The 15,871-nt window shown below is 40.5% G+C and overlaps 2 protein-coding genes across 2 annotated transcripts in view; both read right to left on the bottom strand.

Annotated features, from left to right (window-relative positions):
• The window catches only part of LOC124126450 (ankyrin repeat domain-containing protein 50-like), a 149,867-nt gene that overhangs the window by 89,814 nt on the left and 44,182 nt on the right, over positions 1 to 15,871 (bottom strand). The window lies entirely within an intron of this gene.
• Positions 1,822 to 15,871, bottom strand: part of LOC124126451 — a 37,286-nt gene continuing 23,236 nt past the window's right edge. The window contains exons 3-5 of the mRNA XM_048394496.1: positions 8,087 to 9,364; positions 2,127 to 2,170; positions 1,822 to 1,964 (exon numbers count right to left, since the gene is read on the bottom strand). Of these exons, the coding sequence (XP_048250453.1) occupies positions 8,283 to 9,364 (1,082 nt within the window). The 3' untranslated portion in view covers positions 1,822 to 1,964; positions 2,127 to 2,170; positions 8,087 to 8,282. The remainder of the gene's footprint in view (positions 1,965 to 2,126; positions 2,171 to 8,086; positions 9,365 to 15,871) is intronic.

Genomic DNA, 15,871 nt, shown 5'->3' with positions numbered 1-15,871 from the left:
TTTCACAAAGAACACATTTTATGCAGAAGATCAAGCAGATCCAGGAAAAGATGTTTTCTGTAAAACCCTAGAACACTTTTTTCGAGTGCTTTCGAAAAGAGATTACTTTTTTAAACCAAATCCTCAGGTCATACGAGAATTTCCAATGGTCGGCCCCACATATTGTTGGAAGAATCAGCCCATCTCTATTTGATAATGAAAATAAATAATTAACCAAGAAGGGCTTTTGCTCTGTAATGAGCTATCCAGGAAAATATGACCTTAAGAATATGGTATATTGATTGAGAATGTGATACTTGCATATTTTATTGCCTTATCACTCTGCTATGAACCAGGTGCCTGTTATTTGGTTTTACTTTCAGATGTTTGGATTAAGTTACCATCATCTTGGTTCACAGGAACTGAAATTTATTCCTTCCAAACATTTTTTGAAGTATATATATATATCAAAATATTTTCTTTATTTTCATTTGAAGATTGTTATACTGATTACTATCTCGATCGTTATTTTCCAAAGATGCATTATCTTTAGACTGCATTTTTGAATTTTTTCAGTATTTATTGAAGACTGATTGATCATGATCAATTTGTTGCTGGGGTAGTGGATACAGATTCTGACTGGAAAGCTGAAGGTTGATGGTTCGTGACCCTGCCAGCGTGCGACCAAATCACATGGAAGAATGACACTTGTTACAATGCCTGGCGATTGGTTTGTCTCGGCACAATAAAACCGGACACAAGTCGAGACTAGTATGAGCATCCACACACACATTCATTCACGTCGCTATATGATTGAAATAATCTTGAACGCAGCGTTTAACTCTATTTCACCACACGTTACCTCAACATTGTATTTCTGATCAACAGTTACCTTTTTCAGTTGAAAGTTTTCTTCCTCAAGCCTGACGATGCTACCTGAGAAAAAAAATAGAAATCCGTGAAACATGAAATATTCTAACAGAGATTCCTTCATTTTGATCGGTCGTCCAGAAGTATCGAATACATGTTAGACAATTATCGTTCTGATTACGCTTTACCGAAACAGAAAATATGTATTCAGATTTTGGACTTTTTTCGCACACTTGTATCTTTAAAGTTGCTAAATAACGCATTGCAGTTCTTTCATCCCACAAGCCTGAAACAGGCTCCACTAAATCTCTAAATGTTACTGAATTTGTACTTTGTAAATATGGGAAAAGATGCTTTAAACATAAGTAATATGCTCAGAAAGAAATCAGTTTCTCTAAATGTTCCACAATATTTCACATGTCAGAAACAATTAAAGCTTTCCCTTTACAACACCAACTCATCCAGGAACATGTTGCAGGACGTGGACTTCTAAAGTACACACCACTATTATATATATGATGTCATATAGTTCTTCAGATTGGAAGTCAAAACAGTGTGTACCTCAAAGTACTTGATAGGGTAGCAGCAAAGGTCAAGCCATGTTGATGTTATTAAATTTTAAATTGATCTCTAAGTGATCAACGTGTCCAAGTACGATTCCGACAATACCATGAGCATGTGTCCATGAATCCCTATCAAATAGTGATGATAGCAAGTGTTCACGAAAAGACTAGCGTAACCTGCTTTACCGCTGGTCCAACGAAATCGCTCAGGGTTCATTTCGGTATACACTAAGGTACCTAGCTACATTTCTGTTGTCGACGACAACTTCAGCTCCAATGGGCAACAGATGCAGCAGTTTCAGTTTGTCTGCGAGTATTGGATTATTGTATCTCAATCTAATGTAAACCTTTTGCATGTTTCAGCTGCAAAGATTGGATTTCCCAGTTGTAAATACTGGTATGTGGTATATCTAGTGACAAGTACATTCTGAACTTATTGAGATGATTTAATATCAAAACACTTATGATGGAAACGTTCGCACCTTGAAGTGTGTCAGTTGAACATCCTGGTCCGTCAAGGCTTGTATTGTTATCCTCCTCTTTAAGTCCTACCTGTGATGACAAAAATCCAAACTGTTTGCATATATTTGGTAAAATATATAAAACACTTATACGGAAGCAAGATGTGCTGAAGATACAGAGTGCGTTTCATTAATATTATTCACATTTAAATCTTGTCTGCACATCTTCATCTGTTTATTGTTATTGCCTTACCGTGTTACTGTCATCACTGTGTCTTGCACGTGTGTCCCATGAATCTGTAAATAGTTGTAGAGTTCATTTAACGTCATGTGGCACATCACTGATATCACTAGCCACATATAGTTGCAGCGTAACCCGCTGGATGCCAAACTATTTTTCTGTTGCACATTTTCATACGTTAAACATTGTGCGAGAAGTGCGGTCGCGCGGCACTGCATCTATCTTCAACTATAGAATTAGAATAATACATTTCCTAACAGTGTGTACAATAATTGCCAAATATAAGGTTGATCTGAAAAACAGACTGATATTTTGTTGAGCGTGAAAACACAGCAATTTTGAACACTTTTATTCGTACATCGATACAAGTACTGTGCGACGAAAATTGTATTTGACAACTTCGTGTAGACTATAAACGAACAAAATACTGCCTAATATGTTAATGACATTGTGATATATCAAATAGATTTGTAAGGGTGTTTATAACGTTACATATTCGATACAAATGGTAACTTGTTGTGAATGAGGGATATCGAGTTTTTATTATGACGTCAAAAGAAGGCAGAGAGGTATACACATGCGTGAAGAAAAGGGGCATAACTCCGCTGTCCTGGTGACTATTTGCTATGGATGACAACACTGTATTGTCTTGTTCAGAGTAACCAAACTGTCAACACAAATATCGATAGGACACCTTACACTTGTAGGTATCGTGACAAATTAAATATGATACAATCGTACTACATAAACAATAAACAATAATGTAATAAAGAAATGGATTGCCATATCTAACATGTAAATTAGTCTTTAGCTCCTGCATACACCTCATTGTGTTGGTGCTGACCAATTATCAATGGTGTACAGGTCTTATTAAATGAGCTGACGTACGTAAACCTGTCGGGCATCACTTGTCCATAAATCATATACTCAAAAGATTGTTTCAAAACAAACAAATGTACCTTTCATATTTCTTTTTTTTTATTTCCGAAATTTTGGCCATCCACAAATTCACAAATAATTAACAAACAATATATTGCTGAAAGGCCCGCCTTTGTAATTCAATGCATTACTATCAATATGCATTATCAGTAGATGCCATTAATTCATATCATAGTGTTTTTCAACGTACTGATTTCTCACATTAAAAGCATTGATTTCTCACATTGAAAACATAAACCTTTTGCAACCAGTTTCCATGTGTGTTGGTTATGACAAATTTTCATGATGACGTTAAAATGTCCTTAGACTGACTCCTCAAATTATCCTTCAAAAGACAGATCAACAGAAAAGGTTCTTCCTCTTCGATAACTATATTTAAACAAACATTGTTACAACATAAACATAATCTTCCTTCGTACAAACTATTTTCCCATAGTCTAGACTCAATATGCAAATTAAGATTTCCATAACAGAATTTACATTTCTTACTGACTCTTAATACTTAATCGCTACTGTTCTGTTTGTAACACACATTTACACTGTTCATAAAAAACTTATTTTTACCAATATATAATATCATGATCTTAGTCTTTTGTCTATTCACTTTCATGCCATAATTATTATTAAACGTACATAAAATACCAATTTGTTGATGTAATCCACACATGCTATCGGCAGCATTTACCATGTCATCAGCAAATAATAAGGTGGTGAAATCTTCGGGAAGTTTACCAACATATACTCTTCCGAAGATATAACTATACATCAGTATTGGGTTAATTTTTCGAGTTTAGATTTCAGAAATATTATTAAAAGCGGAATGGATAGGTGAATTATTGCTGTACAATATGCACTTAAGAAAAACAGGTGCAAAGACGTCCGGGATAGGTGGAAAGTCAGTAACGATTATGGTCTCTTCGAGCTGCTATCACCTCATGGCATCGACTGCCCATAGTCCGATGTCCAGGAGTGATGTTCTGCCATTCCTGCTCAAGCGCAACAAACAGTTCTTGAAGTGTCTGTGTGGGTGGTTGACGTTGACGGACACGACTATCCAGCACATCCAACAGATGTTCAGTAGGGGAGACGTCTGGCAAGCGGACAGGCCAGGGTAGCGTAGGCACGTTGTTTTGACGCAGAAACTCTGCTCAAACACGTGCGACGTGGGGTTTATTGCGTTGTCCTGCTGAAAGATGCGGCCATATGCATTGTCTCAGCGTAACGCAAGTTTCAGCGTAACGTTCGTTACGACGTCGGTACACACAGGCAGGTCCATCAGCACGTCTCAGCAGAAAACGGGACTCGTCTGTGAATCGAACACGTCCCCATCTTGCTTGAGGCCATTTGACTCTCTGACGACACCACTGCAGACGTTCATGGAGGTGGTGCGGCGTCAGGTTGTTACACCTATGTTTAACCGACGATTGCGAACAGTCTGATCCGATATTCGATGCATTCCAGCTACGTGTGAGGCTGTTGACGTCGCCATGATGAAAAGGTCCCGCAGGTGCCGTACACGGATGTAGCGATCTTGGCCAGGCGTTGCAACGCGAGGTTGTCCTGACGTTGGCCTGTCACGAAAGTTGCTGTAGGTGTTGTAACGTCTCCACAAGTTAGAGATGGTCAATCTGGTAACACCCATCACCTGCGCCACATGCTGTTGTGTAGATGGCGTTGTTACGTTGTTCTTCTGATAGACGTGGCATTTTAACGGCTCGTTTACTGATTTCAGCAGTCATTGTCCTGGCCTTTTAAACCTTGCTGACAGAGAAATTATCACGACAGTTCAGAAGATTACATGCTTCACGTTTATGTCATTGCTGCTGCGTTAGGGCCAATTGCTCCGTCGCGACGTCACAACATTTCGTTTCGGGCAATCTGCATGTTTACTAAAACATTTAATGAAATGTAATGATTACTTAGGAAATAAAATAGAACAATTACCATTCAAAAACGATTGTGTCCGGTGTCTTCAAATTTATGCATGTATAGTTGGGTTTTTAAGAGTATATATACCACAGCAGTCACATTGTTTGATAATTTCAATAAATTTCATATCATAATTGGACATATATTTGTTCATTATATAGTGGTCGTTTCTCTTTATTCGTCTCAGAAAATACAATGAAAGATGCGAATAACCTCCCTTTATGTGGAATTATCAGGATAATCGTATAAGGTTTGTCATTGGCAGACGTGTACGTCAACGTCAAAATCCACCAACCACTATCAATGAACTTTGTGTTTCTCTTACAGATGAGTGGAACAACATGAGTCAAGTTGACATTGGTCGACTCAACAGAAGAATTCGTGCATGTCTGGCCAACAGAAGAGGTTTTACCTGTGGCGTTGGCTGCAAAATGAAATTTTGAATTTGACCCTCGACCTCTTAACGACCACAATCTCAGTAAAGTAGCTATTTGAACCCATTAGACCTGATCGCCTACTCCCCAGCAGGTATGAAAAAAGTGGTGCCTGACTGAGTCGTGTCTTGTCTAATTGAAATACTCGATTAAACTATACTGAACTGCAAAAGAAACGTCACCCCAAGTCACATTGCATGAAAAGTTGTCATTTAAATATCTGGGTAATTTTTGTCAAAGTTTCTAAAATAGAACATTATCGTGTCCAGAAAAATGAAATATGGTGAAAAAAACAAAGCAGATGACAATAAAACCGATCGCCCAAACGCATCACGCGAACGGCCAAGGTAACCCGAGGCACGTGAGTTCCGTGCAAATTGAAATGCACATGCGTTCCCCCATTTCTTGCCTTATTAAAATCCACCCAGTCGGATAACATTCATTCGTTATTGAATTGCAAAGACATGCTAAGATTGACAAGAAATCAGCAACACTAAGCCCTTGGACGATTGCAAGCTGGACAAAACGCCCGGCAAGTAGCCAATGCATTTCAAGTCCACGTAAGGACGATATACAGGCTCCAGCAACGGCACCAGACCACCAACACTACAGATGACAGACCACATAGTGGAAGACCAAGGGTCACCACCCGACGTCAGGATCGTCGGGTTGTGCGACAGCATCTTCAAGATCGCTTTGTTACTGTTGCGGAAACTGCTCGACAGACCATGGGGACACACCAGCGACACATTACTGCGTACACTGTGCGTCTACGATTGACGAGCAGACACCTCAACTGTCACAGGCCACACCGAGGACCCATTCTGACAACACGTCATCGCCGGGACCGTCTTCAGTGGGCAACGCATCACCAGCATTGGCGCCACGAGCAGTGGAGAAGAGTTCCCTTCTCAGAAGAGCCGTTACTGTATCTCAACAGCAGATGGCAGAGAGAGAGTCTGGCGACGCCGTGGGGAATGTTATTTTGCACGTCACCGCAACCACGTGTTGCAGGATGATAACACCCACACTGCGAGAGCAACAAGAGACTTCCTCCAGCACAATGGCATTCGAACCATGCAGTGGCCTGCCCTCAGTCCCGATTTAAATCCCATTGAGCATCTGTGGGGCGATATTCAAAGACGGCTGAATGACGTTCGACCAAGGCCGACAACTGCAGCTGAACTGCATCAGGCGTTCCTCGGACTGTGGGCTCAAGTGTCTATGGCCTTCATCAACCGCCTCATCCATTCCATGTATCGACGTCATCAATGCATATGGGGGACACACGAGATACTGACTTGTGATGCCATTTTCTCAGAGACTAGTGATGTGTTTCACTTTAAAAACATTTGACACTTTAATTTCAACTTTTATGATCAGTTTTGCCAAATTTCATCTTATTAATATGTCTCAAAGTATGTTTACAGTGTTTGGACAAATAAGGTTTCTCATACATCTATCCATGGTGACGTTTCTTTTGCGGTTCAGTGTATGTACTTTTGTTCCTATTCAAGATATTTACATTTACATTACATTGAACACTGTAACATCCCAGCTGGCGCTGTTTTTGTAAGTGTAACATACCGATTAGTTATACCTTCAATTCCAGTCAAACGGCGCCTACATTTTCATCAAACGTGACAGTTAGACCATCTAATATATACTGTTAGGATATATCAGTCGTTCCACAAGTGAAGAATTCACCACCTGTATAATGAAATACAACAATCGTTTTTGTTGTAACTACCGTCATATAGTTTCAGACATGTTCATATCGAAGAGTTCCAGGAACCTTTTTCTCAGCGAAGGAATTTTCCCCAAAGAAGGAAAGGGGATATTTGTTTCGCTTCACACTGCCAAGAAATATTGGCATGTCAACGCATAATTCACCATACGATTTTAACAATTTTTGCGTTTTTGTTTCAAAATGGGGAAAAGTTTAACATGGAAATGACATACCACTAAATGACATACGTTAATTAAGACACGATTGATGTTTCCAATATTATGAAAAAACACTTGTTATAAATCTTCCATATATATGACATGGCAAACTCTTGGGTATGCCCCTGCCAGTAGGTAACACATACAAATAGGAATTGTATACCATGAACTGTGTTGATGTATGTACGCTTGTCAAATGGATAAACTACACGTATAGTGTAATATTCTGACAACTCTGTAATTATTTTATTTTTATCTAAATCATATAGTGTGTTTGAATGTGAATTGATTGGTTGTTCCCTAACGCTGGATTCCAACTGAGTCACCTTATCTTTTTCAGGTCCCACCAACTATGATGAAAGAACTAAACGTGTGTTGTGTCAAGATTATCAAACAGACCAGCAAACAGAATAATGAGTTGGTGTCCAAAAAAGGTGCGTCAAAAAATTGAAGTTTTACATGTAATTGTCATATGATCTGACATCAGCTGAGAAAGGTGTCCAACATTGTTAGTCCCAGATCAGCAACTGAGTGCTCGATTTTGCAACATATACACTATAGGATCTCACGAAAATCTGCTTCCGTTTAAAATAATGATCTAAGACGCCAAAGTAATTTTGTTAAAAACCCAGCTGATCAATATTGTGAGCAGCGATCAACGCCCCCACCATTTTGTTGTCGCATGGGGGACATGATTGACAGGACTGGCAATTAATTTCCTACCTGTATCTGTGACTTCTCCAACCATGACGTATGTCATGACTTCGTGGTCAGACTGGTATGGGCTGGACCCGACTGAGGTGTCACTACCGCTGTCGGACATGGGGCTACAGCTGATGACTACCAAACAGTATGTTTTGATATCCACTGATATCCTTTCCACAATATGACACAATAGTATAGAAATGGTTCATTCAGGCTAGAACGCATGAGTGCTACGGAACTTGTCAAGCCATTCAACGTTGCGCATTCTTCTTACAGTTTTGTCTACATCGAGAATGTAGGATCTCGGCCCATCTTTATCATAAAACACAACTCCATCATAATATCGAATAGCTACTTCCATTACAAACTGTTGTCTTTGGGTAGGATGAAACTCTATGTATATCAGGTTTCTAGGAGCGTCTGTAAACTTTCCATGCTTTGTCAGTACACACAGATCAGTGTCAACCTTCCTGTAGATACTCTCAATCAAGGATGCCTGACTCAAGTGTAGCTTGAAACCAACAATGTCTGCAACCTTTGTTTGATAACCTCCCCCTGTGACAACTTTCTTTTCGTTAACACCCAAGTAGTATGACCCGCCTTGAACCAGCTTTGACATAGAAGTTATGTTGTCTTTCAGCTTAAGAGTGTGCCAGATGTGATCAGTCAGTTTTCCCACATCAGCTTGTATACGCTGAATCTGTTCAGTGTCACCTTTAAATGCTTTCAACTGTATATGTCGATCCTCATGAAACGTGTGCACATTATAGGGAAGGTTCCTTAGAATAGCTTGGTCCTTCGGATTTGTTTCCGTTTTATTCAATACTTCCAAAAGGTTCAGTGATGTTACAACCAGGTTCTCATTATCATTGTTTGCCTTAGTGTTGAAATCCACTGTTGCTACACCAGCTGTTTTGTGAACGTCAACTACAAGAAAGTCACACGCGTCTGTGAATTTTGCTTTCTCGCTTAGAAAATAACGTGCATATGAGTCAGTATACAGTTCCCCACCTTCCAGTAAGTTTGTGAATGTCTTTACTACAAATTCATCAAAGTATTCGAGACACCTATCTTCTAATGATATTCTGACCAAGTGTACCAACAACACTCCCCCGCAACTGTTACGTAACGCCGACACTGCTTTTGCTACTTTTCCCAGAACTGACGTCTTTTCTTTGCTTTTCTTTCCCCTTATGATGCTGTATTCTGCATGTAGTTGTATCTTAGCGTGCTGGCGACCTCCCTTGTGTTCGTCTTCGTACCTTTGTCCTATTGACGCGCAGACTTGGCATCCAACTGCAACATAAGATTGCCACGATTAAACTACGAACATCTGTATATCACCGAGTATCAAACATATTCATCATTCACTACTTCGAAAAGGAACAAGTTAACCAACAAATTTTAGTTTCCAATATGATGTCCTGCTCACATGTATACTGAACCGCAAATGAAACGTCACCCCAAGTCACATTGCATGAATAGTTGTCATTTGAATAACAATAAAACCGATCACTCAAACGCATCACGGCAATAACCATGGTAACCCGATGCACATGAGTTCCGTGCAAAGTGAAATGCACATGCGTTCCCCCATTTTTCCCCCCCCAAAAATCCACCCAGATCGGATAACATTCATTCGTTATTGAATTGCTACCACATGCCAAGATTAACAAGAAATCAGCGACCCAAGTCCCTGGGACGATTGCAAGCTGGACAAACCGCTTCGCAAGTAACCAATGCATTTCAAGTCCACGTAAGGAGCACATACCACCTCCAGCAACGGTACCAGACGACCAACACTACAGATGACCGACCACGTAGTGGAAGACCACGGGTCACTACCCTACGTCAGGATCGTCAGATCGCTTTGTTACTGCTGCGGAAACTGTTCGACAGACCATGGGGACACACCAGCGACACATTAGTGCGGACACCGTGCGTCGACGCCGTGGGGAACGTTATTCGGATACTTGTGTTGTTTTGAGAGACTCGTGGGGTTGTCCAAGCATCGTTGAGTGGGGTGGAATTGGTCTTGCACAGAGGGTCGGCCCTGTGGTCTTCCAGGTCTTTTAAGGTACCATACCATTGCCCTACTGCAATGGTCGGCTGTTTCTTCAGACCTCTCCCCCATAGAACAAGTCAGTGTAAGGATGGAGCGAACCAGTCGGTGACGCTAGCTCTGTTAGTCCAATATAGGGTTAACAATTAGAACAGCATCCATCCAAGCTGTTTTCAATCATCTAGTGTCTTCAATGCACCTCCGCCGCCTGTATCAACGCAAATGGTGGTCACACCCGATATTGACATTGTTAATTCAGTTGTTAGACCACCCCTCGTGTCTCTCTACCTCCTGCTACCAGGTATGGGTTGCGACAATGAATTTGGTATGATAAACATTGACGAATTACCAAATAGCATGTTCATATTTTCAATAACATAACATTAACAACACTGAGAATGTCAATAATGGGATCGTCTGGTCCAGACTCTATAATTTACAGACCGCAATCATATAGCTGGAATATTGCCGAGTGTGGTGTTAAACAACAAATAAACAAAACGCCACTTTATATGATTGAAGCACAGTTACCCTTTTCAGTTAGTTCATATTTGTTAAGGCGTGGTACCAAGATACAGGAATTGCGAAAAAAGTGACTGAGTAAGTATGGTTTTACGCCGCGGTGAACAATATTCCTGCAATATCGCGGTATGGGAAACCAGAAAGTGGCTTAACACATTGTGCTCATATGGGGAAACTACCCCAGGTCTTCATCGTGACGAGCGAACGCTTAAACTACTGACTACCCCACCGCCCCAATTGCCAAAAAGAACATCCATGTTAGAACTTTCTTTTGTCGTCTTTTCATTTCTGTTTTTGTTTTGTTTGTTGGTTTGTTGTTTAACGCAGCACTCAGAAAAAATCCAGCTATATGATGGCGGTGTGTAAATAATCGAGTCTGGACCAGACAATCCAGTGATATATATCATGAGCATCGATCCACGCAATTGGGATATGATGACATGCATCAACCATGTCTGCCGATCCCGTTAGTCGCCTCTTACGACAAGCATGGGTTGCTGAAGACCTATTATTCCCCGGATCTTCACGGGTCATTTCTTTTCTTTAATAAAACGACTCACAATGGTCAACAAAGTTCATTCTTGTGCATTGTGTTTTATCTCACCGCGTCCTGAACATTTGGAAATCATGGAAGTCATGGAAATCTGGTTCATACATCGATATCATGATCATGTGCTCAGTAGCATTTATTAATGATAAAATACAGTCATCTGTACAAGAAATATTAGGGCATTAGACATATTAAGACATTAAGACGGCCCCCACTTTGTTGCGACACGAATATATTTCTTAAACGTTTTTCTTGCAGCATAATCTGTGCAGTTGTACACAGCAGACGTAATTTATTTTTTTCATAGAGTCTTTACTTACAACCAAATCAGGAAATGCGCTATCGTCTCATTGGATATTTCTGTTCCATCACTTGATTGCCTGGTTTGTTTACAACGCAGTCTCAACGCAGAAGTACTGCCGTACAATATGGCAAAGAAAATCTACAATGCAAATTGAGTAAATTGAGTGGTGCGTGCTCCCCGTAAGGCAGGACATGCTTACCCTTTTCTCGAAAACATTGTATTCACGGAAGTTTAGTGACCTATTCATATAGTTTTCACTTGTGCAGTCAGTGGATAATGTTAGTAGTAAAAAAGTAATACCTCCAGCGCCTTCCGTGGAAGGCGCCCTTTGAATATTCATGAACCTATGCTAATAGACATGCATGACGTCACAATGAGAACGGCGTCGTCATGCATGATTGTTAAAAATGTGAGGAATGCGGCCTTTGTTAAAAATTCTTTAGGAATGCAAGCTATTGGAATGTAGTCGGAGTAGATACCTTCAGATACATACCAGAATGAACGTCAGTAAATGGAATGTCAACCTATCGTGAAAGAATGACACAGTCCTCTATCTCTTGATATAGCTACCCAATAAATAAGTAGAATGTCCTCATCGAGACGAAGAGGAGAATGTCCAGATTCGCCATTTGATCATCATATCTTCCGTATAGCATGTATCCCTTATTCCGGACGGCTTTTAGAACTATTACCCACCTCAACCCTACACTGTGATATACCACCGTAAATGGTCTTATAGAAATAACCGTCCCCCCTTATGGTAACCCATGTTTAAGTTACAGTACCCTGTTTAGAGATAATACGTTAGTATGTACTCTGAAAATAATATTTACCCATCGGACATCCGGCTGTATGAATGGGCGGGACACGCGTTGAACTGATTGACCTACATAGATACATTACCTCAGGCATTCCTAAACCGGGTGTGAATTTAGGTTGCCGCTTTGGGAGACGATGTGGGTGACACGTGTCGAACAAATGTTTTATCATTTTGAAAATGGTATTCATTGCATGAATTGGAATGTCGCTCGGAATGGTTTATCCAAAAAGTTTTCTCTATATGTTGAATGGCTGAGCGAAGTGGAATGTCACTTTGAATAGTTTATCAGGAATTCTAAAATTCTCTCTAGACTGAAGTGTTGACCAGCCAACTATGCAAACTTGTCTCGTTGGTAGCAAATGATCGTGAGGTTAACCCTTTTCACCCAACGATATTATAATGCATTTAAATGACATGCATCAAACGTTTCAAGGGTTAAAAGATCGGGCGAACCCTTAGTATTTCGGCTCGTGACACATGCGCATGTAGGCACTGCTACTGATAAGACCTATGAAAATAGACAGGAAAAACAAAACTCTCAGTTTACAATCAGACGTCAACAATACAGTAATTTAAGTCACGTCTATTTATCTTAGTTTCTCTCAAATTTAAGAAACGTTGTCATGGTATAGGTAACATGAAATTGTAATCAAAGAAAATTATGTAATTATGTCTACTGTTCACGACGTTTTGTAACATACGTGCTCACTCGTTTTCTTGTCCTTGATATTTACGTTTGTCTGTTTCAGCAACTAGACATTTTTGTAGGTTTCTTATTTTGTTGTTATTAAACTTCATCATGTAGTCCCCTTTTACCACCCCTGTTTATACCTGTGTGTTTTGTCAGAAGGTATACAGCTCCAAACGAGCCTTAGTTAGGCATAAGATAAATTACAGGCCTTCGTCTCAAGCGTTTACATGTAACACCTGTTCCAAAAGTTTCAATCATAAAGACAATTTAGATTCGCATACGAAAACGTAACATTTACATAACAGAGATAACTTAACCACTGTAAGAAAACTTGAAGACGAATAGGAAAAATCAGAGACGTTCAGTGGATATCTTGAGTCGTGTGACCTATTCACAGGAAGGGGCGTTCCTCCACTGGTGAAGAAAAGAAAACACACCAAATCCAAATCAATCAAAAAGATGAGTGTCAAGACAAAAGCCTCTCGACAGGCTAAAAACCCAAGCTACAAACAAAAATACTGTCTCAGATGGAAGCTACAATCAAACGAGTAAAGGCTAGAGTAAAGGCTAAGCATAACAGGAAGAACCCAGACCACCACCGGAAGAAATGGAGACAACTCTGATGAACTGCTGTAGTGTTCTGTTGTCGTAATACATCTTCAGTCACACATAGTGTGGGAAAATGACTCTTTTGACACTGGTTTTCACATCAGCAAGCTGACGACATTAACGCCTGCTTGAAGGAGTGTGTATAAAATAAGTGTTGCAGCTGTTTCATAGGACAGATGACCAATCTTACTTATGATGAATGGAAGGGTATCTTGCAAGAAATGTGGTAAAACATTGTCCAGAAAGGATGCTCTGTTCAGACACAAGAGGCTTATTCACAGCAAGAAAGATGTGAATAGTCTGCCCATAAGACAGATAACACTATCAGAATCTCGTATGGCATCATCTACACCATCGCCCTCCGCCGCCACCATCGTCTTCATCCCTTCCAGAGTCATCGACCCTGGTACTTCCACAAAAGCCAACACTTCTATCGCCACCGCCGTCACCCGTAACACCATCACCACCTTTCTCATTCAACATTTCTTCAAATTCAGTGACAGTAGGTCCGTCCGGCTGTGGTAAGTCTATGTTTGTCTATAACATACTTCAGAGAGGACGGATCAATCCACGACCCAACAATACCATATGGTGTTACACTGTGTGGCAACCCCTTTACGATACCATTCTTAAAACACTACCCCAAGTACACTTTGTGAAAGGGATACCTTACAATCTCGAAGATGACGAGTACTTTGATGCCAGTAACCAGAACATGATGGTGTTGGATGATTTTTTATCGGAGGCAAAGAATGACAAGCGGATTTCCCGCCTGTTCAAACATTCAAACATCACACCACAAAAATGTCACTATCTTCTTGTTATTGCAAAACCTGTTCCCAAATGCCCATTACGTGACACTTTTCAGTTCACCCGTGTACATACAGCAGGTGAAATGTTTTGGCAGAATAATTTTTCCTAAAGACATGTGTAAATTTTTTACACTTCATGAAAAGGCTGTTGAAACGCCTTATGGACATTTGACAGTAGATCTTAAACCTGACACGAGCGAGAACAGATTGCATGTCAATATATTGACAACCGTCAATCATGACTCTGAGTGTGGTTCACAACAGCAGGAGTTAAAAGGGAGCTCTCCATCAACAGAGCAACAAATGGTCCAAGGACTTCCATCCAAGCAGTACACACCGCAAGAAAGATCTTCTGTAGGAGAAACATCTTACGATCTTGACGAGGAGACAGCATCCACTTCCAGTGAGGACTCGGGACCTTTCACCATGGCCACTGCTTGCGCTGACTGTGGCATCTTGATAGATAACATACATGATTTACAGAAACAATAACAAAACATGGTGCCCCGAACACGAGTTTAAGCCTAAGAAAAAACGTGTACGATACGATGATGATGATAGTGACGAAGAGCTGCCCATGCAGAAAGGGGGTGGTGATGTTGATACTAAATCTAAATGGCATGACCTCGAGGTCAACGAGTGGCAACACGTGAGTTTACACCGTATATGGAATAGGGTGTATGACAGGAGCCTACACGACATGAAGCTCAAGAAGAAAAACTACAGGCAACAAGAAAAACGGAGGAATGGGTCGAAAGAAAACTACATACTGTGTGGAAAAATGATTTGGCAAACACGTTGAACTTTGTCATTGAGTTTACCCGCTATTTTGCAGAGGCACCCTTGTTCCAACCCATCCTAGACAGCTTGAAGGAGATGGATCCGAGCACTGAACAAACGGTCATCAAAGACAAGATCAAACGTTTCATGAAACCCATCATGAACGATATTCTGACTCGCGTAGACATGACTGAAGTAGACAGTGACATGGAATCTGATGCTTCTCAAGAGGAGGATGAACTGAGTGAACAAGAATGATGAAAACCCCTCACTTCAAGTGTCATGCCTTTAGTTGACCTCTGTCAGTCTCAGCGATCACATATAAACCTTAATGACAAAGCCGAGTTACAACAAGAAAACAGGACGTGTTCCCATAGTGAAAACATACGCCAAGAAATTGCACACCACTGAACCGAAACAGCGTCCTCCCACTGACACCAAAAGCTCAACACTAAAGAAACACCTTGTGTTGTATATGAGGAGTCCAGCCAAATATGGCCCTCCAGGACGAAAATCCCTTTCTGCGCGATGACACTTGCAATCTTTATCATCAGACTATGCCATTTTACTATCCCTGTACTTTATCCACTTTGTAAATCTGGAAATAAACACAGAATTGGCATCTATGGGTTCTGTCATCATGGAAAGATAGT

Source organism: Haliotis rufescens, unplaced genomic scaffold (assembly GCF_023055435.1).
Source record: "Haliotis rufescens isolate VD_foot unplaced genomic scaffold, xgHalRufe1.0.p SCAF_13, whole genome shotgun sequence".
Lineage (NCBI taxonomy): Eukaryota > Metazoa > Mollusca > Gastropoda > Lepetellida > Haliotidae > Haliotis > Haliotis rufescens.
Note: the sequence above shows the minus strand (reverse complement) of the source record. Positions and strands in the feature narration are given on the sequence as shown.